Source organism: Sapajus apella, unplaced genomic scaffold (assembly GCF_009761245.1).
Source record: "Sapajus apella isolate SASKATOON/1434 unplaced genomic scaffold, GSC_monkey_1.0 scaffold106, whole genome shotgun sequence".
NCBI lineage: Eukaryota > Metazoa > Chordata > Mammalia > Primates > Cebidae > Sapajus > Sapajus apella.
This window is the reverse complement of record NW_022437046.1, coordinates 1,278,396-1,304,319: the sequence shown is the minus strand read 5'-3', so window position 1 is coordinate 1,304,319 and position 25,924 is coordinate 1,278,396. Positions and strand designations below refer to the sequence as shown.

The 25,924-nt window shown below is 43.7% G+C and overlaps 1 protein-coding gene across 2 annotated transcripts in view; it reads left to right on the top strand.

Annotated features, from left to right (window-relative positions):
• Window positions 1-25,924, top strand: part of CLPB (caseinolytic mitochondrial matrix peptidase chaperone subunit B) — a 147,376-nt gene that overhangs the window by 89,739 nt on the left and 31,713 nt on the right. For both annotated transcript variants that reach the window (XM_032258983.1, XM_032258984.1), the window contains one exon: window positions 16,402-16,499. In XM_032258983.1, the coding sequence (XP_032114874.1) occupies window positions 16,402-16,499 (98 nt within the window). The remainder of the gene's footprint in view (window positions 1-16,401; window positions 16,500-25,924) is intronic.

The following is a 25,924-nucleotide window of genomic DNA, read 5'->3' as shown; positions in this document are numbered from 1 at the left end:
TTTGTTTTTCTTTTTTGAGACAAAGTTTCACTCCTGTTACCTAGGCTGGAGTGCAATGGTGTGATCACAGCTCACTGCAATCTCCATCTCTCAGGTTCAAATGATTCTCCTGCCTCAGCCTCCAGAGTAGCTGGGATTACAGGCATCGGCCACCACGCCCAGCTAATTTTGTATTTTTAGTAAAGACGGGGTTTCTCCATGTTAGTCAGGCTGGTCTTAAACTCCCGACCACAGGTGATCCGTCCACCTCAGCCTCCCAAAATGCTGGAATTACAGACGTGAGCAACTATGCTCGGCGGCCCAGCTGAGTTTTTTAAAAAATTTTCCCTAGAATCAGCACCCATCGCTGGTTCTTGTCTGAACCAATCTTTATATGATGCTTGCAAAATGGGTATTTTCCATGTTTTCTAACTCCAGCATGTACTCCATATTGACCAGTTAGCACTTAGCAATCTACACTAAGCTAGAAACCCTTGTCCTCCATTTTCTAATATTGTCAAAATGTGTTCACGGGTACTTACCGTTTTGATATTCTAAAATTTAGTGTATGCTTAGTTATGTTGGGGCTACTATTGCCTCATATTTAGCCAGTGTGGCATACCTGCATCTTTTTTTTCAATACATAGCATTTTCTTATTTTTCTACATAAAGCAATGCTTCAGGCTCATCTTGTATTCACCTTGCTGCTGCCCTGAAATCAGCCATTTCTTGAGGAGCCCTTGGATTTTTTTTGTTGATAATTATACTAGAGAGTAAAATCTAAGTACCAAGTGTGCTCATTGCACCTGTCGACAGAGCCACGAACCATTTAGATATATACACATGTATATACATATCCATTAAAATATACACATACATGTATATACGTATGCACAGAGATATTCTATATTCTTTACTTTTTTCCTTTATAACATAATGCACCAAGAATGATTTTTGGTTTTGTTTAAGAAACAGCATCTAACTATGTTGGCCAGGCTGCTCTCAAACTCCTGGCCTCAAGTGATCCTCTCACCTCAGCCTTCCGTGTAGCTGGGACTGTAAACACAAGCTATTCTTATGCACATACATAGGTTAGAAATCCTGAGAACACCAAACCCACCCGCCCTATCCCCACCACATTCCAGTTAATCCTGATAGGGTTCTTTCTTGTCTTCACACATTTCATATTTGTATATCCTTCTTCCTTAGTGACAATGCTAACGGCAAATAGTGTTGATACTTGTATTTATTGACTCATTTGCTCAATCCTATAGTACATCTAAAAAAGCTTCAGAACTGCTTCACTGATACCACTGTAGAAAACAAACCTCCTTAAAAGTTCAGGTCAGGATTTGTTTGCAGTTTTCACCCCTAGTCCATCCAAGGCTGAGAGTATGTAGTCAAATACTGTGTTCCTAAGTTACTGGGGTTCTTTTTACCCACTTCAGTGTGTTTATGCCATTCATTTGAAATACAGTTGGGTTAATTTTTCAATTTGCTTTCAGTTTTAGGGTTTTTCTCCCCTACCTATCCTGGTTGATTTTATTTTATTGTTTGAATATGTAGAGCACTATCTTGTTTCTAAAAGTCAAAAGTACCAAAAGATACACTCAGAGAAGTAAAACCTTCCTCCTGTATCCCTTTCAGCCTTCTTCTGTCCCTCTCAGTGAGTCCTGGCCCCTTGCAAATAATTAGCTTTGTTGTTTTCACTTTTATCCTCCCTGTGTTTCTTTGTATAAGCAAATATTTGTATGTTCCGTTATTTCATTTTTCTACCTACACAAAAGGTAGCATACTGTATATGTCTCTTTGCAGTTTGCTTTTCTTATATAACAATATTTCTTGAAAATTGCTTCGTGTAAATTCATAGAGATATTCCTCATTTTAATAGCTCCATACTTCTTCATTGTATGTATGTATATTCCATGTATTCTATTCATGGACCTTGAGGTTTCCAATATTTTGCAGTTACAAATAATGCTGCAATGAATAACCTCATGCATGTATATTTTGGTCTTGTTGGAGGTATGTCTTTACAGTAAAGTCTTAGAAATGATATTGCTGGGTCAGAGGATATTTGCATATGTCATTTGGTTAGCTATTGCCAAGCTTCTCTTCCATATGAGTTCTACCATGTTGCACTTCCATTAGCATCGTTTTCTCGTAGCCTGTTCTACGACAGGGCCTGTTTCCTCATAGCCTCTCCAGCAGAGTATATTGTCAAGCTTTTGGATTTTTGCCAGTCTGAAGGTGAGAAATAGTATCTCAGTGTAATTTTAGTTTGAGTCTCTTATTATAAGTGAACTTGAGCATCATTTCATATGTTTGACAGTCATTTTATATCTCCTTTTGTGAACTATTTGTGTCTTTTGTCTACTTCTCTGTAGGACTTTTGGTCTTGTTTTTCTCTTGATTTTACAAATTTCTGTTTATATTAAGAATATTAGCCCTTTATCTGTGATATATATGAAAATATTTTCTCCTACTTTGGGTTGATGTGGTTTTAACACTTCCCATGTGATTCTAATATATAGCCAGGAATGAGAACCACTGGGGTAGTTTAAACTATACAAATCAGAGCTGCTTTTTAAAGGAGAATGCATAGAGAGAAAGGAATAAGCGTAGAGGACTCAGGCTTGGGTGACACTCAATAACTTGGAAACGAAGAATGAACTGCAAAGGAGATAAAGTGATGGATATTGTATATCATGAAAATCAAGTAGAAAAGAAGGCCAGGCATGGTGGCTCTTATCCCTGTAATCCAAGTACTTTGGGAGGCTGAGGTGGATGGATGGCTTGAGCTTTGGAGTTTGAGACCAGCCTGGACAACATGGCAAAACCCTGTCCCTACAAAAACATACAAAAATTAGCTGGGTGCGGTGATGTGCCTGTACTCCCAGCCGCTCAGGAGACTGAGGGGGGAGGATTGTTTGAGTCTGGGAGGCGGAATTTGCAGTATACCGAGATTGTGCCACTACACTCCAGCCTGGGTGACAGAGTAAGACCCTGCCTCAAAAAAAAAATTTTTTTAAGGTAGAAAAGAATTGAAAGGAGGCAAGATTGTTCAGTAGTATTGATTACTGCATCCTTGGAGAAGAGGAAGAAGAGGTTGCTGGATATGGTAATGACATTCATAGCCCTACCTCCCAGCACAACTTCATCCACTCATTCAAGCTGAAGGAAGACTCCCCTGATCTGTGGGCAGTGGTTTTGTCCAGCAGTATTGCTCATGACCATAGGAGGCCTTTCCTGACAAACAGAAATGGAAGAATTATAGCCCAGCTGTATCATAACAGGGCCATAATTAATCAGTCAGCAGGCATTTATTAAACTCCTACTGAGTGCCAAGTACTGTTCTAGGCACAGAGTATCACAATAAAGACCTTATTTTTAATCTTTGCTTCTCTCTCACGACTTTCTAATAAATCGGAGGTTTCTTTTACCCAAGACCATTCATCTGTTTTGTCATGCATCCTCAACTCTGGGACAAACTTAGTGAAGTCCTCAGAATGAATGAGGGAAAAGCACTCTTGAGAAAAATGGAATCACTAGCAACAGCAAGGAGCTCTGGGTCAAAATGGTCTTCCTGGTGTTTGTGGCCTACCCTGTCCTCTCTCCTTGCTCCTAATCTCCCACCACCTTTCCACTTTTATTTTTGGTAATAGTTGCCTGGTGATTGCGGTTGGGCATAAAAGAAGGTGCATAAACTGGAAAAGTCCCTGTTGGCAGAAGCTTCTGATTTTTTTAAAAAAGCAAATGTTTTATGAGGAAGATGAGTAATTACTTTGGTCTTGAATGGGGGATTGAAAGCAGATATCAGCAGATAAAACATTTCCTGTTCCCAGAACCATAGCCTATAACATTTGATATTATAGTTAAAGATACTACCACACCCCAAACACACACACATTTCTGATTCTCTCCATACAGGGAAGTACTGTTAGCAAAAAATATTTCACTGGTTTCTATTGCTGTGAGTGTTCACAAAGACAAATATAAATAAGGCTTTCTATCTTCCTTTAAGTTCAGAGTGAAAGTCTATATATTTGAGTGTACCTCATTCTAGTGAGCCTGGCTCAACAACCACTTTTATGTGCTGATACTTCTCATGCAAGCAGAAGGCTTTACTTAGCTTTGGGAATAGATGTATAAGTGGAAGCAAAAGTCATCTCTTGACAACCCCTCTTCTCTGCTCTGCACATTCGGCTAGGTTTGGTCAACAGAAGCTTAAACATCTGGTCAGTTCAGTCCTTTGGGGTAGTTGGGGTTTCACAGACAACCCATCAAGATTGATTGGCCTCATAACTGAATTAGCCAGATGTGTGGGCATTGTGTGCCCTTTCCTCAGCCTCCTTTCAATGTTGTTAGATGGAAGCAGACATACGATTAGCATGTTTGAAGATGATGTGTTTTTAGTGCATGAACAAAAGCTGCTGCCTTCTGCGGAGACTGTGGCTGTGCCCCAGACGTCAGCAGTATAATTATGACCACTAAATTCAGCCCAGACCCCACGCTCAAATGCCTTGGTCTCAGCTGTCATTCGCAGGAGGGAAGATTGCAGAAGCCAAGGACTCAGGCTCTGATAATGCACTTTGAACTCTGCTTTATCGAGAGCCTTTCCCTCCCCACTGGCAGTTGCTCCTAGCGGTTCTCTGGCCATAGAACCTGCTGCCACCTCTAAGGAGAGTCTGTGCTGGAACGTGGGGATAAGGGGAAGTAGAGCTGGCTCCTCGAAAGCCCACGACTTCCAGGAAAGTCGTGAACATTTTCATTTTGGATCCTTACCTCATTTTCATTTTGGACAAGTCCCAAAATGAAAACAAGGTAAGGATCCTCACTTCCTATGCCTGTGTGACATGCTGTTCAGAGCATTATCCAGCATCTAGAAAACCTCTGTGTTAGGTTTGCATTGACCAGAAATCCTTGGCAGGAGATTTTGCTTTTGCCGTTTTCCTTGCCTAACTCTGTGTGTGAAGTATGTTTGAATATTCATTTCTATGGTTTTTGTACCACCTCTTTCTAACCACACTGATCTGCATATTTTCCTTAGAGCAAACCAGGCATTTTCATGTCTTCATAGCTTTGTTGATGTTTAATATTCCATAGACATCTCATCCTCAATGCATCCAAACCCATCCCTCCTCACACTTTCTTCCATGTTCTATTTAATGTTCTATTTGACGATCTACTGGTCCCTCAAGCTAGAAAGCATTATGTCTGATGACTTCTCCCCCACTTTCCACCAAGCCCTGTCTTGCTTAGAATTTCATCTCAAGCCCATTCTCTTCTCTAATCCCTCACTTCTCTAATTAATTTATCACTCTCACCTGGACTATTATAACAGCCTTGCTGGTCCTCCTACCCCTAGGATCCCCTTCCAGCTAGCCTCCATCTCACAAAACCATGTCATTTTCCTGCTTTAAAACCTTCGTCAGTTCCCACTGCCTATAAATTAAGCCCATATGTTTAGCCTAGCATGCAGTCACTCTGAAGTCCACCATGAATCTTCTGCCACCAGTTTCCAAGAGAGGATGAGGATGATGGTTTGCTTCAGGATTGTGATCACCCTGTGGGCCTACCAGGAGGATGCCTGCAGCCAAGTAGGCCTGGAAGACAGGAACTGTCTCTGCCTGTGGCCCACTGAACTGTTCACTCCCTAGCATAGCTTTTCCTGCCTCCAAACCTGTCCTTGTTCACTTTTCTCTGCCTGGAATGTCCTTTCCCTACTTCTCTACCTGTCAAACTCCTACTTAGCCTTTAAGATCCAGCTGATTTATATCTTTAGTGTGTAACTTTACATGGTTTGCCCACATAAAGTGAATCACTTCTCACTCCATTCTCTGTTCCCCCACAGCAATTTTAGGAGACCATTTTATTGTTTTAAAGATTGCAATCAAAGCTTCAAAAAACAGAGCTTAACATGTATCTCCTCCTTACACACCCTCTTCCTCCTCCTCCTCTGATTCTACTGCTGGTGGCCCTGACCAGGTCTCTAACCTGGGAAGGCCATCCAGTCTCCCTTCTGTCTACTAAGGAGGTAGGGTAGCCAGCTCCCTGTTCAACACCCCATCCACTGTAGGAAGGAATGGCTGGTAATAGTAATTGAAGGAAAAATAACAATAGTTATCATTTTTTTGGTAAAAGTTCTGGACTAAGGCTTTTATCTCTTTTAATACTTAAAATAACTCTGCAAGTTAGGGACTCTTATTATCTACATTTTCCATATGCATAAACAAGGGAACCAAGCAGTTCAGTAACTTAACCAAGGTTTACCACTAAGTGCCAGAGCCATTATGTTATTATAGCTATAATTAGGCAGAATTCCAGTGTATGTCCCCAGAGCTCTATAGGGCCTACCCTGTCCTCTGTAGGTTCTAGCATAAAATAGATGCTCTAAAATATTGGTTGGTTGGTTGGTTGGTTGGTTGGTTGGTTGGCTGAATGAATGAATCAGTGTTCTTCCCATTGAACTTGCCTGCAGGCATAAGAGGGACTGGCTGAATGTCTGCAGCTTATGCCAAGAAGTATGGATTTTGTCTCATCTCCTAATGCCCAGCTGCACACAGACATGTTCCCTCCCATTCAGTAACAAACTGCCTGGAACTCTTTCCTGGCTCATATTTACAAGAGAATGTGATAAATTCCGTATTGATCCTTCCTGTTCCACTGTAAATTTTGCAAAAGATGATTAAATAGAGCAATAGAGTCTGCAGGCATTGTGGCTCAATATGTTGTGGACTGGCGTATCGACCTCCTCCATCCAAAGGCAGCCAGCGCCTATCTCAGCTGCCCCAGACCAGTAATTAAAATCCTGTGAGACTGGGATTTAAAATCCAATCATATCCCTGAATCAAGCCTTCTAGCCTCCCCATGTGACGAGTGCAATAAGGTAACGGCAGGAGCATGTTTATGTCTCTGTTGAAGCAGTCCCCATAGGGTGGGTAAGAAATGGAGACTTGGGTAGCCCTGCTGGCTAAATCATTTCACCCTGACACCACAGCCACTTGTAAGACAATCTGTAGGTACATAAACAAGTCCCAGCCAAAGACCAAAACTCAAGGTATAAGAGCAAAATGTCATGCACAAAAGTCCACAAATTCTGTTTCACTGTACACTTATATTCTCACAGCCAGTAGTTAGCTTAAGCAAGTGATTTGGCCTTGATTAAACTGTTACATGGCCTTTAGTAACCAAATGCATTTTTAAATTTCCATAGGAGCTCTGACTTAATCTAAACTAAAGCCAGCCTTCCCTGTGCTGAGGCCTGTAATCATAGCACAAGATCCTATTGAAATAAACTTGTCCATCTCCCCTCAGCTGGATCAGAAGTGCCTTAAAAGCAAGAACTGTATCTTCTTACTCACTTTTGTATCCCTAGCACCTACCATGGTGCCAAACACACAGAAGACTCAAAAAGTGTCTTTGAATGAATGGATAAGTGCAAGTTAACAATTAGTCTTGAAAAAATATCTGTAAACCCATATATAAGTAGCAAACCCCCTAAGTGGTTGTCCATTAAATGAGTGAACACTTTTAGTGCTGGAGAACTCAGTTGTTCTTGAGGCTGCTCATATTCTGTTTTTAGATATTCTGATAGTTAGAAATTTAGCCAAAATCTGCTTCTAAGGGTTTTAATATTACCCTTGGATTAATGTAGAATTAATCTAATCCCAGTTTTACATGATGGCCCTTCAAATGCATGTTCTCCTGAGCTCTTTTTTTCCAGCCTAAACCCACTACTTCCTTAAGCCATTTTTCTCACATGGCCTCTAAACCCTTTCCTGTCTCAATCACATTTCCCAGAACAATCCCCACTTTGTTTCTTTTCCTAAACCTGTGACTTCCTGTGTATTTCCACTAACTTTCATCACATTTGCATTAGCTCTTAATGTCAGTCTTCCATCAGGTGTATTTGGTACCCTTCCCACCTTAATTACAGCTACAGGTTTGATGAGGAAGATGTCCCTGTGATATCCATGTCAGAGATAAACATGCTAAATGGACCAAGTGTTTGCTGCCACTGGAAACTCCTTCCAGACCTCTGATCCATCAGTGACCCACCCCCTTGGGTCTCTTTAGTCTATCAGTCATTTACTAACATTCCATGTGGTACTGGCATCCAGCCCACATTTCTCCATGGTGACCACAGGATTATCCTGAGGCATCCCATCAGGTGTCTCATGAAGTCCACATTTGCCCTAATTGTACCTGCTTGAGAAAACAGGTCATCCTGATATGATAGAGAAAGGAGAGGTAAGTCTGGCATGACTTGGCTTCTGTGCACCCATCCTGATGCCTAGCGATCAACACCATTCCTTTTCTAGCCGTTCACAAAGCATTCTTAGTAACACATCTGATTGTGGAGACAAGACATATGTGTGAAAGTCTGTGATCAGGTAACCACTGTAGTGGTTGAAAGGAAGAAGTGATCTGTAGGCTCGAGTGGTCTGGAAAAGCTTCAGGGCAGAGAAAATGAACCTGAGACTTGCAGGACATGAAGTCTAAGTGGTGGGCAAAGATGAGTTTGGCACCACAGAAGAGAACAGTGGTAGCCCAGTGTAGGCCAACCCTTCCACTCAGTGCTGAGGAAATAAAGCCACGGGGTGGACAGAGGCTGGGACAGTGTGGGTGGAAAGAGCCCTGGACTAGTGGGCGTGGGTTTTAGCTCCCACTCTCCTACTTATAGTCTCTGTGACCTTGAGCTCTAATTTCCTTCCCTCAGGCCTCTCCACTTCTCCCATCCTTTTTTCTTTAGTGCTCAGTGCACTATCTTCTGCTCTTCTTCAGCTGTTGCTGTGCTTTCCCATCTCCTCAGCTACCCAATGCCTAGCTCCCTTGTACCAGGGGGAGGGGGAAGAATCATCATCCTCATCTCCTTATTCCCCTGACATTTACCGTACTATATTGACATTATTCCTATCCCTGTCTATCTTTCACTAGTCTGAGTTCTGCCCAAGGGCCAGAACAAGTCTGATTTCATACAGTGGAATGAGGAATGTCTGGATCCATTCCATTAAAACTGTCTCTGTTTCCTAAACTTTAGAAATCTGCCTCCCTGAAGGCAAGGGGTCACATCAGAGCATGTCCCCTGGGGAGTTGGGACTTGTGGATGGCCTTCTAGGAGGTCAGTTAATGTGTGTTACCATTCCCCGGGCCCCCAGAAAGGGAGGAGGAAAGGGAGCGTCATTTTGTTCTTTTTTTTTTTTTTTTTATGAGATGGAGTTTCTTCTGTTGCCCAGGCTCGAGTGCAGTGGCGCAATCTCAGCTTAGAGCAACCTCCGCCCCCAGGGTTCAAGTGATTCTCCTCCCTCAGGCTCCTGAGTAGCTGGGGTTATAGGCACACACCACCACGCTTGACTAATTTTAGTAGAGATGGGGTTTCACCATGTTGGTCAGGCTGGTCTCGAACTCCTGACCTTGTGATCCGCCCACCTCAGCCTCCCAAAGTGCTGGGATTAAAGGTGTGAACCACTAAACCTGGCATTTTTTCCCATTTCTACAAAGCAGTCTATCCCAAACCTACTGCTAGAGACTCCTCAATCTTGGCTGTGGAGCATCTGAGCATACAGGAAGGGAGGAAAAAAGATTATTTTTCTCTCTTTTTGAATAATCAGGCCTTTGGAAGGTAGCACTTTGTGGTGGAAAACCAGACCTGGCTTCCTTTCCTAAAAAAATACTTTTTAATTATATAAAATATCAAACATGTACAAAAGAAAAATAGTATAATCCCCATGTTAAATCCCAGCTTTACTATTTATCTGCTGTATGATCATGGGCAAATTATTTCAGTTCCTCAAGCCTCTACTTTCTCAGAATTTTTGTTTGATGAACAGTTCAGACACTGTGTATAAAGGCATTATACCCAACAAGTAAGCCTGTAAACTTTCCCGTTGCTCTTCTGCTAGACTCAGCTAACTTATCTGTAAACTAGAAAAAATAATACCTCTCCTGCTGTCTTCACCAAGTTGTTAAATCCATGGACGTTGTCAGCACAGGATATGGCACATAACAAGTGCCCAGTAAGTATTTTTCATTACAGAGGAGGCTTATCTGCAGGTGTGCGTGTCTGCGTACATACGTATGTTGAATAGGACTCAATGGTATGGAAAGTAGAGGAGAAGTGGCTCTGACCTAAGCAGTCCTGTACATACTGGATATGAAGACTAAACCAAGATATGAAAGTGGCAGGCAAGGATCCTGAGGCTGAGGGCCAGGAAAAGGAGTGAGTAGGGAGGACACTAGGAGCCCAGAAGGGAGAGCACTGATCACTGGAGGAGGAGAGAACTGAGCCTTGAAGAATGGGTAGGACCTGGATAATCAGAGAGGCCACAGGTGGTGACAGAGTAGAGCTGAGCATGGACCAGGCCTGACTTAACTTCTTCTACCACCACTTCTCATATGTGGTCATCCTCTCACTCTCTCTGTGTCTGAATGTTTCCTTGATGAGGAGCTTGCAACCAAAAAGAACAGATCCGTCCACACTGACATATCTCTGATTATGGGAAGGATTTCCCATAATTAGAAGTTTCAGCAAAAACTTCTAATTCGAGATAGTCAGCAGACTGCTACAATAGTGACAATCAGGGTGAAGGTGGAAAGCCACTAGCAGTAAATAGAAAAGCAAGAGTAAAAAAAAGAAAAGCAAGGGTGAATGTAAAAGTTATTACAAAGAACATTGTGCACCTGTAGTCTTTCTTTCCAATCATTTTTGAACTTGTTAATCTAATTAGTCCTCACAAAGCCCTTAGAGGTAGGTAGGGCAGCAACCATTACCACCAGAGAAGTAAAGCAAGTGCCCTGGATCACACAGCCAGGAAAGGCAGCCTCTCACTGGCGTCCCAGCCCAGTGCTCTTTCAGAGGGAAGGGATGGGTCATGGGAACTGCAGTGTGGTGGAATCGTATGACTAGAAGGGCAGTGTGCTGACAGAACCGGGGCTGGGGAGGGGCATGAGTGTCAATGTTAATAATAATAGACTGACACACTTGTATGGGACATTAACTGTTGTTGTTGTTAAGCCCTCTTATACACATGATCTTATTTGAGGAAGGCAAGGACCAGAACAGAGTAGTGTCAAGGAAGGAGGGAGTGACAAGCCTCCTCCCACCCCCTCAGCTTATGAGCTTTTCCCACCAGCAGCGATCTGAATCCCACCTCCACCCCAATTTCAGCATTCTCCCTAGGGAAGGCAGGTGGGTCTCTCTCTCCAACCACTTCCTCCCCACTTCCCACCTACAGAGAATAGAGGGTACCCGGGCCTGACCTAACAGCTTCTGCCACCCAGGCAGAGAGGTTTCTGGGACCAGCAAAGATACTGGGGACTTTAGTCTACAGGAAAAAGGTACATGGTTATGCACTTGCTATCAGAAAGGTTCTCCTGGGGCAGAAAGAACAGCCAAGTTCTGTAAGGCCTCAGAAGACAGCACCGAAAAAGAATACAGTTCAGTCATCTGGCAAATATTATTGAGCTCCCATCCCGTGCAAGCATATATAGCAGTATATCAAACATAGTGTCTGACTTCTAAGAACTCTCAGTCTTAGATGAGACAGACTTTAATGCAGGATGACCAATGCAGTAAGCTGGAAGCAGTAGGACCTATGGGAGCAGAAAGGATGGTACTCAACCTGGGGTGGAAGGGAAACAAGGAAGGCTTCCTGGAGGAGAAGTCTGGACTTAGTCTTAAAAGATAAATAGGTGTTTTCAGAACCAAGATAGAAGTGGGGAGCAAATCTGGGGCTCATACAAAAAAATCTGCCCTCAGTTAAATGGGGGACACCCCTGGCAGAGCCACGAGCTTGGGGCTGGGTACTGGGGACATTCAGAGAAGCCTGAGTGACCACCTGTTTGAGATGTAATAGAAGGGAGTATCTTCTTAGGAAATTAGAAGAACTCACCATTTTTCCACTTGGAGAGTCAATAATTGTGTCAAATCAAAGGCAGGTGCTGAACCAGAGAAGAGAAGTGGGCTCCCTCAGCACCAGTGAGCCAGGCCTTCACTCCCACCAACACCACTGCTACTGCTTTACCTTGCCCTGGGTGATGAGGTCCAAACCAGCCACAGTGGCACCAACCAGAATCAGCCCCACGACCACCCACCCCCCATGCTACTCTCCTGGCCCAGACCCTATTGACAGATCCCCCAGAATCTGAAGGAATTCAAGACAAATGGTTAAGAGGATGGAGTTAATAAAATTTGAAAAATTGAGGCCTGTCACTCCACTAAACTTTTTTCAATACCACTGACAGAAACATATTTCCCCAATGAGTGACCTTCCACAGCTGTAGCGGGCAGGCACAGCCGCAGCAGTGCTGCCAGGAAGCCAGTCTGCTATTTATCAAATATTATAAGCTGGGACACACTAATCTGGAGAGGGAAAGGAGGGGAGGGGTCCTGCATCACACTGCCTGGGGTGCTCCAGGTGTTTGCCCCAGCCCCAGACAGCCAGTGGGAGGTGACGGATGGCCTGCGATTAGCGCTCCCCACCTCCATCCAGCCCTTTCACTTGCTCCCAGAGGCCTAGCCCTCTAGACCAGCTGCTTGGCCCGAAGGGGCCCTGGGTGGGAGGCAAGGGGAGGTCAGGCCAGGGCACAGGCCATCCTGATGCCCCTGGAGAGGGCAGGCGGGCGAGGCCCAACGTGGTTATTTATTGGAGTGTAATGGTTTGTGGCCGTTGGTCGTGGAGGTGAAATCGATCAATAGTAGAAGTCAGGTTCTATCAATTATTACAGCAATTAGTCAAGTCAGAGCGAGGGTGCAGGGCTGGGGTACTAATATTAGGTGGACACTATCCATGGTACCCCCACCTCAGCCTTCTTGAAGTGGGGGCAGATGTGCTGCCCTGAGGCTCCAGGACCTTAGGGAGCCTTCCCCATGAGTGGTCAGGTGGAGCCTGACCTGAGAGCCCCCTGGGCTGGAGACAGGCCTAGTACTGCTTTAAAAGGAGCCCCTGTGCTGGCTGGCCTAGATGCAGAGATGTCCTACCTGTCCCTATCCCATCCTTTATGAGAAGTGACATGACTCCTACTAGAAATTACTCAGTGGCCAATGTTTATGGCACACATTTTTCATTCTGTAAGCAAATGTAGATCACTGACAGCACTTGTTTGAAGAGGCTAATCTCACTTTCCGTACGTTCTTCTACTGTCTTTCTCTATCACCTTTGCTCCTCTTCCCCCTCCTCTTCTCTCTCCCATTTCTTTCTTTCTATCCATTTTTCTGCTCTTCTCTTTGCCCTTCTTCCCCTTCCAGAGGTTTCTCCCTAATCCTCCCTTCTACTGCAGCTCATATCTAGTGACAGAGCTCCCCTTGAGGCTAAGAAAGGAGAGACCTTTCCACTGCTTCATTGCATCTCCCTTTCTGCCTCCACTGGTTTAGCTCTGGGGGAAGGGGAGGATCCCCTCTGCCACTGGCCCCTCAGCCCTTGCGCCAGAGAAAGCAGCTCAGTGGGGCTGGACCAGGAAGACTGGGCCAGTCGAACAAGTCTCTGAGCACTTTGTTCTTTCCTGAGCCTCCCAGTGCTGCCTGTCCCTCCTTCAGCACACTGATGACGCTCAGCCTGTAATCTCTTGTCCCCGTGAGCTCCTGGAGAGGTGGACTCAAACTCTAGGTAGCACCTAATAATCTTAAAGACAGGAAGAGGCATCTGCAAAAGAGAAAATAAATGGTTACAAGGATGGGAAGAAAACCTGAAAAGTGGTTTTATAGAACTCAAAGGAGAGAGTGGCCAAGGTATCAGTTGCTACAGAACAGTCAAGGAATATAAAGAAGGAAACTATTCATTGGCTCTGCCAATCCCCCATCATCCTGCACACAGAGGCTTGCAGATACACAGTGCCCAGTAAGTGCCAGCAGAATTGAAAGAAAGGATGAGGCTCCGACTGAGCTTCTGAGGACTTGCCCAGTAGTTAGGACGACCACAGACAGACTCCTTCCTAGGGAGGTTGCACTTTGTCCTGAAAGCAAAGGCCAACTGAAGACTTTTTCAGTGGGGGTATATTGTGCCACCCTTGTGAGAGTAGAGAATTGGAGTTAGGAAAACCTGGGGGTTGTTTTCACTCATAGTTCAAGCAAGTAAAGCTAGCTTAGTGACCTCAGGCTAGTTATTTTACTTTTCTGAACCTATAGCTTGGGGATTTTAATTCCTATTCCTCAGGGTAGTTGTGAGGATTAAATGATAAAATGTATGGAAAGTACCAAGCACAGTGCCTGGCACAAAGTAAGTGCTCAATAAATACCAGTATTACTGTTATTACATTGTGACTCCAATGATCTGCCCAGGAGACATGAAAACATGTCTACACAAAGACTTGTATGTGTATGTTCATTGCACTGTTTATATAATAGCCAAAAAGAGGAAATAGCTTAAATGTCCATCATCACCTGATAGACAGATAAATAAAATGTAGTATATCCACAGAATGGAGTATTATTCAGCCATGTTGGATGAACCTTGAAAACATTCTGGTAAGCTTGAAGAAGTCAGATATAAAAGGCCTCGTATTATACGACTTTATTCATATGAAATATCCAGAATAGGCAAATCCATAGACAGAAAGTAAACTGATGGTTGCTGGGGCTGGGGGTACGGGGAGTGTCTGATAATGGGTAGGAGATTTCTTTTGGAGGGGGGTAAAAGTGTTCAGGAATGTTATATTTTAAACCACTGAATTGTATACTTTTTTTTTTTTTTTTTTTTTTTGAGATGGAGTCTCGCTCTGTTGCCAGGCTGGAGTGAAGTGGCATGATCTCAGCTCACTGCAACCTCCACCTCCTGGATTCAAGTGATTCTCCTGCCTCTGCCTCCCAAGTAGCTGGCACTAGAGACACGCACCACCACACCCAGCTAATTTTTGTATTTTTAGTAGAGGTGGGGTTTGTGTTGGCCGGGATGGTCTCCATCTCTTGACCTATGTGATCCGCCCACCTTGGCCTCCCAAAATGCTGGGATTACAGGCTTGAGCCACCATGTCTGGTCTGAATTGTATACTTCGTTTGTTTGTTTGTTTATTAGACAAGGTCTGTCTGTTGCCCAGGCTGGAGTGCAGTGGTACGATCTCTGCTCGCTACAACCTCCGCCTCCTGGGATCAGGCAATTATGCCTCAGCCTCCCAAGTAGCTAGGATCATTTCTTTTTAAGTAGAGACTTGCAATAGGAATACTTCTGTATGATGATATAAATGTTTTCACATACTGGATTGAGAAACACTGGTTTTCACTGTCCATCAGCAGTGGTTGGACACCCACCTGAGCCATGCCCTGTGCTAATTGGATCCCCAGCCAGTCCATTGTATCCTGTGGCAGGGTCTGAGTCTTAACCTTCTTTACTTCAGACAACACTTCCTGAGTGAGAAAGAAGCTAAAGAAGTACTAGAAAATTATTACCTTAATGTTCCGTGTAACACACATTTATTGAGCATCTGCCGTGTACAACGCAGTTTTCTAATTATGTTTCTGTCTTCCTGACTTGAGAGGAGTACCTTTAGGGCAGGGCCAGATGTGATGCGTTTGTGTCCTCAGGCCCCATTCATTCAGGGTCTGCCTAATTGAATGGAATGGATGGTTTTTGAAGAAGAGAGTGAGGTGCTTAAACCTGGGCTTTGGGAAGGCTGTGATAGCACAGAGAGTCAGAATGACCTTTCCTCCGTAACTGGCAAGGCTGGCATAAAGTAGACAGTTTATACAGGCTTATCAGCTGTCATTACTTAGAGAGAAGGTAGATACATGGCCCCAAGCTAACCCCTTCTTCTTGTCATACTCAGTCTTTGTCCTTAAGTCACAGGAATTAATGATTGGAAGAAATGTCCCCCCCAACACACACACACACACACACACACACACACACTCACTCACTTACTCACTGACAGCTAGAGTGGCATAGCCAGGTTGCTAATGGTGCCCCGTCCTTCCAGGGGACTCAGCTGACTCAGACAGACAGGAAATGCCCAGAGGTAAGAGAGCATAAAAGGAGAGGAGCAGAAAACAGAAAGAAGGGGAACCATTTAATTGTTATTTGAGATATTCTCTGCCTTAGAAAGGAGCCCTTTATATAGCTTCATGAATGAATGTTATCTGTATGCCGATACTTTGGAAAATGTGGACATTTTGATGAATGCATGTATGAAATTGTGTGTTTATATGTAGTTGTGCTGGGTATATTAACCTGTGTATTTGGCATATTTTGTTAGCACATTCAGCAGTGTGTATTTGTATATGTGTAACACATCCATGTGTGTGTAATATGTTATTGAACATGTGTGCATGCACATGTAGGAGCCCCAGTACCATGTTTTTCCCACCATTTGTGACTGTCCAGGGACATTCCCAACATAGAAATCAGAGCCCCAAGCCACCTCCAAGGGAAGGCTGAGGTCCCACTGATCGCTCATAGAGCCTCTGACCATTTATCCTTCTTCTCTTGCCAGGAGCCAACCCCCTGCAGAGGAATGAAATGGGACACACACCCTTGGATTATGCCCGAGAAGGGGAAGTGATGAAACTTCTGAGGACTTCTGAAGCCAAGGTAAGTCTCAGGGAAGGGAAGAGGCCTGTGGACACTCCATGCATCATTTAATCTTTCACTCATTCAATTATGTCAGGATTTACACCAAAGGCCACTTCTCCTTAGGTAATTATTATCTGTTTAAATACAAATCCAGCCCACAGTCTCATCAAGAATAGGAAGCTGCCCCTGTCATGACCAAGGAGCGGCCTTGGCCACTTCTGGCTTCTGAGCATTACCTTTAAATGTGGTTTATGAAGTAATGGGTCCTTTTCAGAGGAGGGGGCACTAGCCAGACAAAATCTTTAGCCCACGTAAAGATTTTAGTCATTTTTCCTAGGCCTCATGTTCTACAGCCTCATCAAACAATCTTTTCCCATCATCACTCTTTCTAGAACTATTCCTTCACCTTTCCCCTCCACACACACTCCAGAGAGCCTGGTATAGAATCTGAGCCAAAATAGAATCTGAGCCCAAAAATCCTCCATTCTAATTCTGTCTTCTCAACCAAACTTTTGAACTCCCTGAGAACAGGGCTAAGTCTTCCACCTCTCCCAGCCACAGAGCTGTAACTCAGGAACTACTGGACAGAATCCAAGAACTAGAATCACAAATCTCAGAGCTGGCAGGGACCTTAAAATCAAGTCCAGTGATGGGAAATCTTACAAAAGCACAAACCAATAAATCAGAGGAAAATTGAGTTGTTCGAGTTGAAGGAGAAAGATGGACTAGAGCACTGCCCACATGGCCTGCCCTTCCCTCCTGGGGCAGCCTCTGAGGGGACTCTGCTGTTGGCACAAGTTTCAATCTCGGAAACCTAAATCAACTGACTTGTTTTACTCCTGGAGAAACGAACCCAGGGCTGTGATGTGGCTTGCCTTTGGTCCCAGAGTGAGTTAGCATCAAAACTGAACATAATAGGCTTTACTACAAGGTCATATGGTAGGTTCAGTGGCAGGACAGGGACTGGAAGACCTGGTTTTTTACTTTCGCTCTTATGCCCTTTCCAGCATCATGGAGTCTCTTATCCACAAAGTGGCTGAAGTACCTTGAGATGATTCAGTGTGGCAAGTCCCACCTAGTGGCAAATATTCTCTGTCTTGAGTCTGAGCACTTAGCTCACTGGACTGCGACTGAAGAGATGTGGGTTCTAATCTTAGCTTAGCCACTCACTGCCCATGTGACCTTGGGCTAGCACCTCCCCTCATTAAAGCTCAGTCTTCTGAGATGTGAAAACATTGTACTAAATGTCTTCTAAGGTTCTAGGCAATAAATGATTGTCTGTGGATCAGTCAGTATAAGCTAGATGCTGCTATTGTAACAACCCCAAATTTCAGTGGTTTAAAACAAAACAAGATTTCTTTTTGCCTTATGTTGCATGTTCCTTGTGGTTAGAGATGAGGGGCAGGCCTTGTTCATTCTAGGCACTTAGGGATCCCAGCAGGCAGAGCAGCCACCCACGGGAATGTTGCTGGTTGCTTGCCAGAGGGAAAAGGATGCTCTGAAGGGTCTTACATCTACAGTTAAATGCTCAGCCTAGAAGGAAGAGCCCTTCCTTCCACTCACTATTCATTAGCCAGAATGAATCCCATGTTTCAAATCAATCATAAGGGAGCCAAGAAAAGTAATCCTACCATGTGCCTAGAATGGGAGAACTGGAAATATTTGGTAATCAACACGAACCGTATAGATTTTGCCTCCCTGGTATTTTTAGTAACTGTCTTGCTGTAATTTCTTCCAGAGAAGGGAAGGAATTAGGAAGGGTGACTAGCTTTTCACAACCCATCCCCAGGGGCCCTTGTGACCAGAAAGAACTACTAAATTTCAGAAGGCAAATGCTTCTCTCCTTTTTTTCAGATTTTTCTCTCCTAGGAGCAGGTCAGGAGATCGGGTCAACTTCCCCAAGAGCCTTAAGGAAATCCCTCAGCACTGTTGCACGTAACTTTAGGGACTGCACTCTCATCATCAGCTCCCTTTTCTAGCTCAGTTGCTGTCCCCTGAGAGACCAGCCCTGGACTTGACCAAGAGTACCTGTAGTTTTTGAGCTTGTGTAACATACAGCAGGCACTGGTCTGGCCATTGAAGCAAGAGAACAGGCCCATTTGTGCCAGTGCTGATGGAGGTGTTAGGCTTACTGAGGGACCCTTAACAAAATTTGGCTGCCCAAGGGAGGTGGCTTGATATTGGCCACATTATTACAGGGCTAATGTCCAGAGTGAACAAATGGCAGTTGCAATCCCCTGTGCTGGTCAGACCCTTCTGGAGCATGGAGGGCAACTACAGACACCATATTCAAAGTAGACACTGACCTCTTAGAATCTGTGCAGAGAAGGGCAGAAGGGTGGCAAGAGGAACTGTGCCATGAGAAAAAGCTGATGGTAATAGGGGCATCTGGCCAGAAGAGGAGGAGCACAGGAACAGCTGTGAGTGAGAGGGAGTGAGATTTAGTCCATGGCAAAGCCAGAGTAGCTAGGCTTATTGGGCAGCAGCTTCAGGGAAGAGCCCCCTAACACAGCTGTTCCCACTATGGAGGGGCTGCCTTAGAGGCTAAGAAGACCACTTGGAGCCAGTCCAGGGAGTCCGTAGCTCTCAGCTGGAAGTCCATGTCATCTGTTGTCACCTCTGTGCACTTGATCCCTTCATCCAGTCCGGACTCTCTCCATCCTGAATGTGCCCTCTGAGCAGCTCCACCTAATTTCTCTGCTGTCCCATAAGATTCTACCTATGTGGGCCGGGCGTGGTGGCTCACGCCTGTAATACAAGCATTTTGGAGGCCAAGGCGGGCAGATCACCTGAGGTCGGGAGTTCAAGACCAGCCTGACCAACATGGTGAAACCCCGTCTTAAAAAAAAAAAAAAAAGATTCTACCCATGTGAAGCACCCCTCAGCTCTCCCTGGATGTCAGCAGCATCAGCTTGCTCTCAGTTGTTCAACATCTACTTGGTCATGCATTCATTCTGTTCTGCTTTATTCCTCCAAACTGCAAAAAGCTACCTCTTCAAGATTGTGAGTAAGAAAGAAGCAGCTGCCTCTGAGTTCAGGCCCTCCATCTGTAACATAATGACTCAGGCCTGGAGGCTTTTGAAGCTCCAGCCTGGGCCTCATCTCCTGGCTCTTTGTCTAGACATGGGTTGCTGCCACTCTGATCTTATCTGGCTCCCCTTCTGTCCGCCCAGCATCCCCCTGCCACCCAGCTCAGCCTCCTCCACCTACACCTACCACTCGTAGTCAAATTATGCTCATAGAAAACTTGTATTAAAGTCATATGTCTCATTATAGAAGTTTTAGAGATACAAAGAAAGTAAAATGAAGAGAATTAAATAATATAGTACATATTACAAATGACATTTATGTGCCAGGCTGTGGGCTGGATGGAAAGAAGACTGATGAGTAAAATATTCAGGGAGCTACAGTTTGATAGGGAGACAGGCAAGTAAGCCATGACACCACTGAGTCATCAGTGGTATGACTTATCAAGGAAGGCTTCCTGGAAGAGATGACAACTGAGCTGAATTTAACTCAAAGCACTCTAGCCCTCCCACCAGACATAACCACTATTAATAGTCTTAATTGTTTATAATAATAGTAGATACCATTTTTATCAGATGCATCTAGGTACTGTGTCAGGTGCTCAAATATATATTTTTTCTAATCCTGTGGCCTTTGAAGTAGTTCTTTTTACCCCTGTTTCACAGATGGGAAAACTGAAGCTGCAGGAAAGCAGGCAGATGATTTACAGAAAACCAAGTTGTTATAAGTGACTATTAGGAATAAAATGAGAGAGTTCCTCTTAGGACCCTGTATGAGCCTTCTGTGGATCATGTCTATGTATAGTTACATAGATAGCCTTTAAAAAAACAAAAAAATGCTGTTGGCAGTCTACCATATATACCAGGAGTGTTAAACTGGCAGCCACATTTTATGTAGCCATCCAGCATTTTCCAAAAATGTGAATTTAATGCTTTGGGATTGGGAGTGTGTACTCTCTAGCCCAGGGCCCCCATTCCGTCTTGTATTATGTCCTTGATTATCAATCAGACACTTTTGTTTCCTACTTGGCCCTAAAGATCCTATTCAATATTTGGAATTTGCTTTTTATTCACTTAATATTATTGGTGATTTTTTCATTTAAAATTATCCAAAAGCCTAATTTTTTATTTAATTCTGCACTTTAAAATGCGTCATTTACCCTAGAATCTCTGTCACCTTAAGTGGTCTGAATGATGTGTCCCTCACTGTTGGCTTCCTCAGTTCTCTCAGTATCCTCTGCGCCGAAGCCTCCTTAGGCCTCCTGAGAACATGCAGAGGTGATAAGGCCCAGCCCCTGTCCCTGAGTTTGCCATCTGGCTGGGGGAGAGGCAGGTACTCTAAGCTCTGATACCTGCAGACTGATTTGTCTTAGGAGGGTTCTCAGAGTTGGTAGAGTATCCAAGAAAGCGTGGATCACCTCCTGTCAGAGAGAGCAGGGCAGGCTTCAAAGAGGTGGTAGCCTGTAGTCTCACTTTGAAGGATTTCAATAGATGGAGAGTTTAATTCTTAAAGCCAGGCCCATTTTCATGTCTTAACTAAGAGATGAAGGAGACGTAGAAATATATCTCTGTTGACATGATAGCAGATAAAACAAAAATATGGGGAGCTATCCCATGATGAATATTCAGCTGAGGGGAATGTGCTTGTGCCAGCCTGCATCTCCACTCCCAATCCTCACTGCACCGAGACTCACGAGGAATTTATTGCTCATTTTAATCACACCCAAAGAATGCATCGGCAGGAATATTAGGCAGATAGGCCTATCCTATATATTTTATTTGCATATCCCAGTGACAGGATCACAAGAACATTTCCTCTCTCTATATTTTTTCATTTGCTTCAGGGGTAGCTGGGGATGTGGTACTCCCCTGGGCCTGCATTCCAGGCTGAGAGCCTGGGTGCTCCTCTCAGAACTGAGTGCAGCCCTGCAGAATGGGAGAGGAAGGGGACACAGGAGGATAGGAGGGTTATGTTCTTCCTCCCCCCCGGCCTTGCTCAGCCCATTCTCTGCTTTGCCTCTCATTACAGGTGCCAGCTTGCCACATGCCTGGCTCTGTTCTTGGCCCTGTGTTACTACGGTATGGGCCAGACATAGTGCTAAGTGCTTTTTAGGGACCAACTTCCTCTTTCTCTTTTTTTTTTACTTTATTTTTCTTTTTTTCTTTTTTTTGAGACAGAGACTTGCTCTGTCGCCCAGACTTGAGTGCAGTGGCACAGTCTCGGCTCACTGCAACCTCCTTCTCCCAGGTTCAAGCAATTCTCCTACCTCAGCCTCCCAAGTAGCTGGGATTACAGGGCGACCCACCTCAACCAGCTGATTTTTATATTTTTAGTAGAGACAGGTTTCACCATGTTGGCCAGGCTGGTCTCAAACTCCTGTCCTCAAGTGATCCACCCACCTCAGCCTCCCAAAGTACTGAGATTACAGGCGTGAGCCACCATGCCTGGCCTTTTTTTTTTTAACTTTTTAAAGGCTTTTATTGAAATATACTTGTATAAGATGCACATACCAGGAATGTACAGTTCACTGTATTTTCACAAACAAGACACCCCTTTATCAAGAAATAGACTGTTAGAAGCACCCCAAAAGCCTGCCTCAGACTCCCTTCCAGACTCACACCCCAAGGGTAGGCATTATCCTGATACTTTTATTTTTGCATAATTATAGAAATAGTACAATTAATTCCTGTAAATCCTTCACCTAGATTCCCAACTGTTAACATTTTATCATACTTGCCTTATTATTTATGCACATAAATAATACATATAAGGATATATACAATTTTTTTTCTGAATGATTTGAGGATAAGTTTACACATGATGCCCCTTTACCCCTAAATATTTGTATGTATTTCCGTAAAAAATGAGGACATTTTCTTATAGAACCTCAGTATAATCATCAAAATCAGGGCATTAATATTGATATTAACTAATCTACAGATGTTATTGTCCTAATAATTCTCCTTATAAGAAAAGACAGTTTCAAAATCCAAGTTGCATTTGGTTGTCATGTCTCTTTGATCTGAAATGGTCCAAACATTATGATGTGGCAATCAAAAACAAAAACAAAACATAATAATCTGGAATGGTTTCCTCAGTCTTTCCCTGGCTTTTATGACCTTGACATTTTTTATTTTTATTTTTTTATTGCATTTTAGGTTTGGGGGTACATGTGAAGAACATGCAAGATTGTTGCATAGGTACACACATGGCAGTGTGATTTGCTGCCTTCCTCCCCATCACCTATATCTGGCATTTCTCCCCATGCTATCTCTCCCCAACTCCCCACCCCCGGCTGTCCCGCCCCTATTCCCCCCCTCCGACAGACCCCAGTGTGTGATGCTTCCCTCCCTGTGTCCCTGTGTTCTCATTGTTCAACACCCGCCTGTGAGTGAGAACATGTAGTGTTTGATTTTCTGTTCTTGTGTCAGTTTGCTGAGAATGATGGTTTCCAGGTTCATCCATGTCCCTACAAAGGACACGAACTCGTTTTTGATGGCTGCTTAATATTCCATGGTGTATATGTGCCACGTTTTCCCTGTCCAGTCTATCATCAATGGGCATTTGGGTTGGCTCCAGGTCTTTGCTATTGTAAACTGTGCTGCAATGAACATTCTTGTGGATGTGTCCTTATAGTAGAACAATTTATAATCCTTTGGATATATACCCAGTAATGGGATATATATGGGTCAAATGGAATTTCTATTTCTAGGTCCTTGAGGAATCGCCACACTGTCTTCCACAATGGTTGAACTAATTTACATTCCCACCAACAGTGTAAAAGTGTTCTTATTTCTCCACATCCTCTCCAGCATCTGTTGTCTCCAGATTTTTTTTTTTTTTATTTTTTTTTTTTTTTTTTTTTTGAGACGGAGTTTCGCTCTTGTTACCCAGGCTGGAGTGCAATGGCACGATCTCGGCTCACCGCAACCTCCGCCTCCTGGGTTCAGGCAATTCTCCTGCCTCAGCCTCCTGAGTAGCTGGGATTACAGGCATGCGCCACCATGCCCAGCTGATTTTTCGTAGTTTTAGTAGAGACGGGGTTTCACCATGTTGACCAGGATGGTCTCGATCTCTTGACCTCGTGATCCACCCGCCTCGGCCTCCCAAAGTGCTGGGATTACAGGCGTGAGCCACCGCGCCCGGCCCGTCTCCAGATTTTTTAATGATCACCATTCTAACTGGCGTGAGATGGTATCTCAGTGTAGTTTTGATTTGCATTTCTCTAATGACCAGTGATGATGAACATTTTTTCATATGTTTATTGGCCTCATGTATGTCTTCTTTTGTAAAGTGTCTGTTCATATCCTGATACCAAAACCTGGCAGAAACTCAGCAAGAAAAGAGAACTTCAGGCCAATATCCATGATGAACATAGATGCAAAAATATTCAATAAAATACTGGCAAACCAATTGCAACAGCACATCAAAAAGCTTATCCACCATGATCAAGTAGGCTTCATCCTGGAAATGTAAGGCTAGTTCAACATATGCAAGTCTATAAACATAATTCACCACATAAACAGAAACAAAGACAAAAACCACATGATTATCTCAATTGATGCAGAGATGGCCTTTGACAAAATTCAACAGCCCTTTATGCTAAAAACCCTCAATAAACTAGGTATTGACAGAACATATCTAAAAATAATAAAAGCTATTTACGACAAACCAACAGCCAATATCATACTGAATGGGCAGAAACTGGAAGCATTCCCTTTGAAATCTGGCACTAGACAAGGATGTCCTCTCTCACCACTCCAATGTATTACTGGAAGTTCTAGCCAGAACAATCAGGCAAGAAAAAGAAATAAAGGGTGTTCAAATAGGAAAGGAAGAAGTCAAATTGTCTCTATTTGCAGACGACATGACTGTATATCTAGAAGACCCCATCGTCTCAGCCCAAAATCTCCTGAAACTGATAAGCAACTTCAGCAAAGTCTCAGGATATAAAATCAATGTGCAAAAATCACAAGCATTCCTATACACCAATAACACACTTAAAGAGAGCCAAATCAAGAATAAACTGCCATTCACAATTGCTACAAAGAGAATAAAATACCTAGGAATACAACTTACAAGGAATGTAAAGGACCTCTGCAAGGAGAACTACAAACCACTGCTCAACGAAATAAGAGAGGACACAAACAGATGGAGAAACATTCCATGTTCTTGGTTAGGAAGAATCAATATTATGAAAATGGCCATACTGCCCAAAGTAATTTACAGATTCAATGCTATCCCCATCAAGCTACCAATGACCTTCTTCACAGAACTGGAAAAAACCACCTTAAACTTCATATGGAACCGAAAGAGAGCCCGCATAGCCAAGTCAATTCTAAGCAAAAAGAACAAAGCGGGAGGCATCACACTACCGGACTTCAAACTATACTACAGTAATCAAAACAGCATGGTACTGGTACCAAAACAGAGATGTAGACCAATGGAACAGAACAGAGGCCTCAGAGGCAACACAACATATCTACAACCATCCGATCTTTGACAAACCTGACAAAAACAAGCAATAAGGAAAGGATTCCCTATTTAATAAATGGTGTTGGGAAAACTGGCTAGCCATGTGCAGAAAGCAGAAACTGGACCCCTTCCTGGCACCTTACACTAAAATTAACTCCAGATGGATTAAAGACTTAAACATAAGACCTAACACAATAAAACCCTAGAAGAAAATCTAAGCAGAGGCCGGGCACGGTGGCGCACACCTGTAATCCTAGCACTTTGGGAGGCCGAGGTGGGTGGATCACCTGAGGTCAGGAGTTCAAGACCAGCCTGGCCATCACGGAGAAGCCCCATCTTTTAAAAAAAAAAAAAAAAAAGAAAGAAAGAAAGAAAAAATCTAGGCAAAACCATTCAGGACATAGGCGTAGACAAGGACTTCATGACCAAAACACCAAAAGCATTGGCAACAAAAGCCAAAATAGACAAATGGGACCTAATCAAACTCCACAGCTTCTGCACAGCAAAAGAAACAGTCATTAGAGTGAATCGGCAACCAACAGAATGGGAAAAAATTTTTGCAATCTACCCATCTGACAAAGGGCTGATATCCAGAATCTACAAAGAACTAAAACAGATTTACAAGAAAAAAACAAGCCCATTCAAAAGTGGACCTTGACATTTTAACAAGTGTGAGTTGGTTGTTATGTAGAATGTTCCTCATTTGCGTTTGTCTGATGTTTCATTGTGATTCAACTCAGATTATGCATTTCTGGCAAGAACACCCTGTGGGGTTTATTTTCAATAAATTCATCAGGTAGCCCTTTACTAAAACTTCTAGCAGATAGAAAATTTCTGTTTTGAGTCTCATCTTAAACAGACTGTGAACTCCCTGAAGGCAAGTCTTTCCTTATCTCCAAGTGGACGGTGCAGGCTTTGGAGTCAGACTGCAAGGGTTAGTG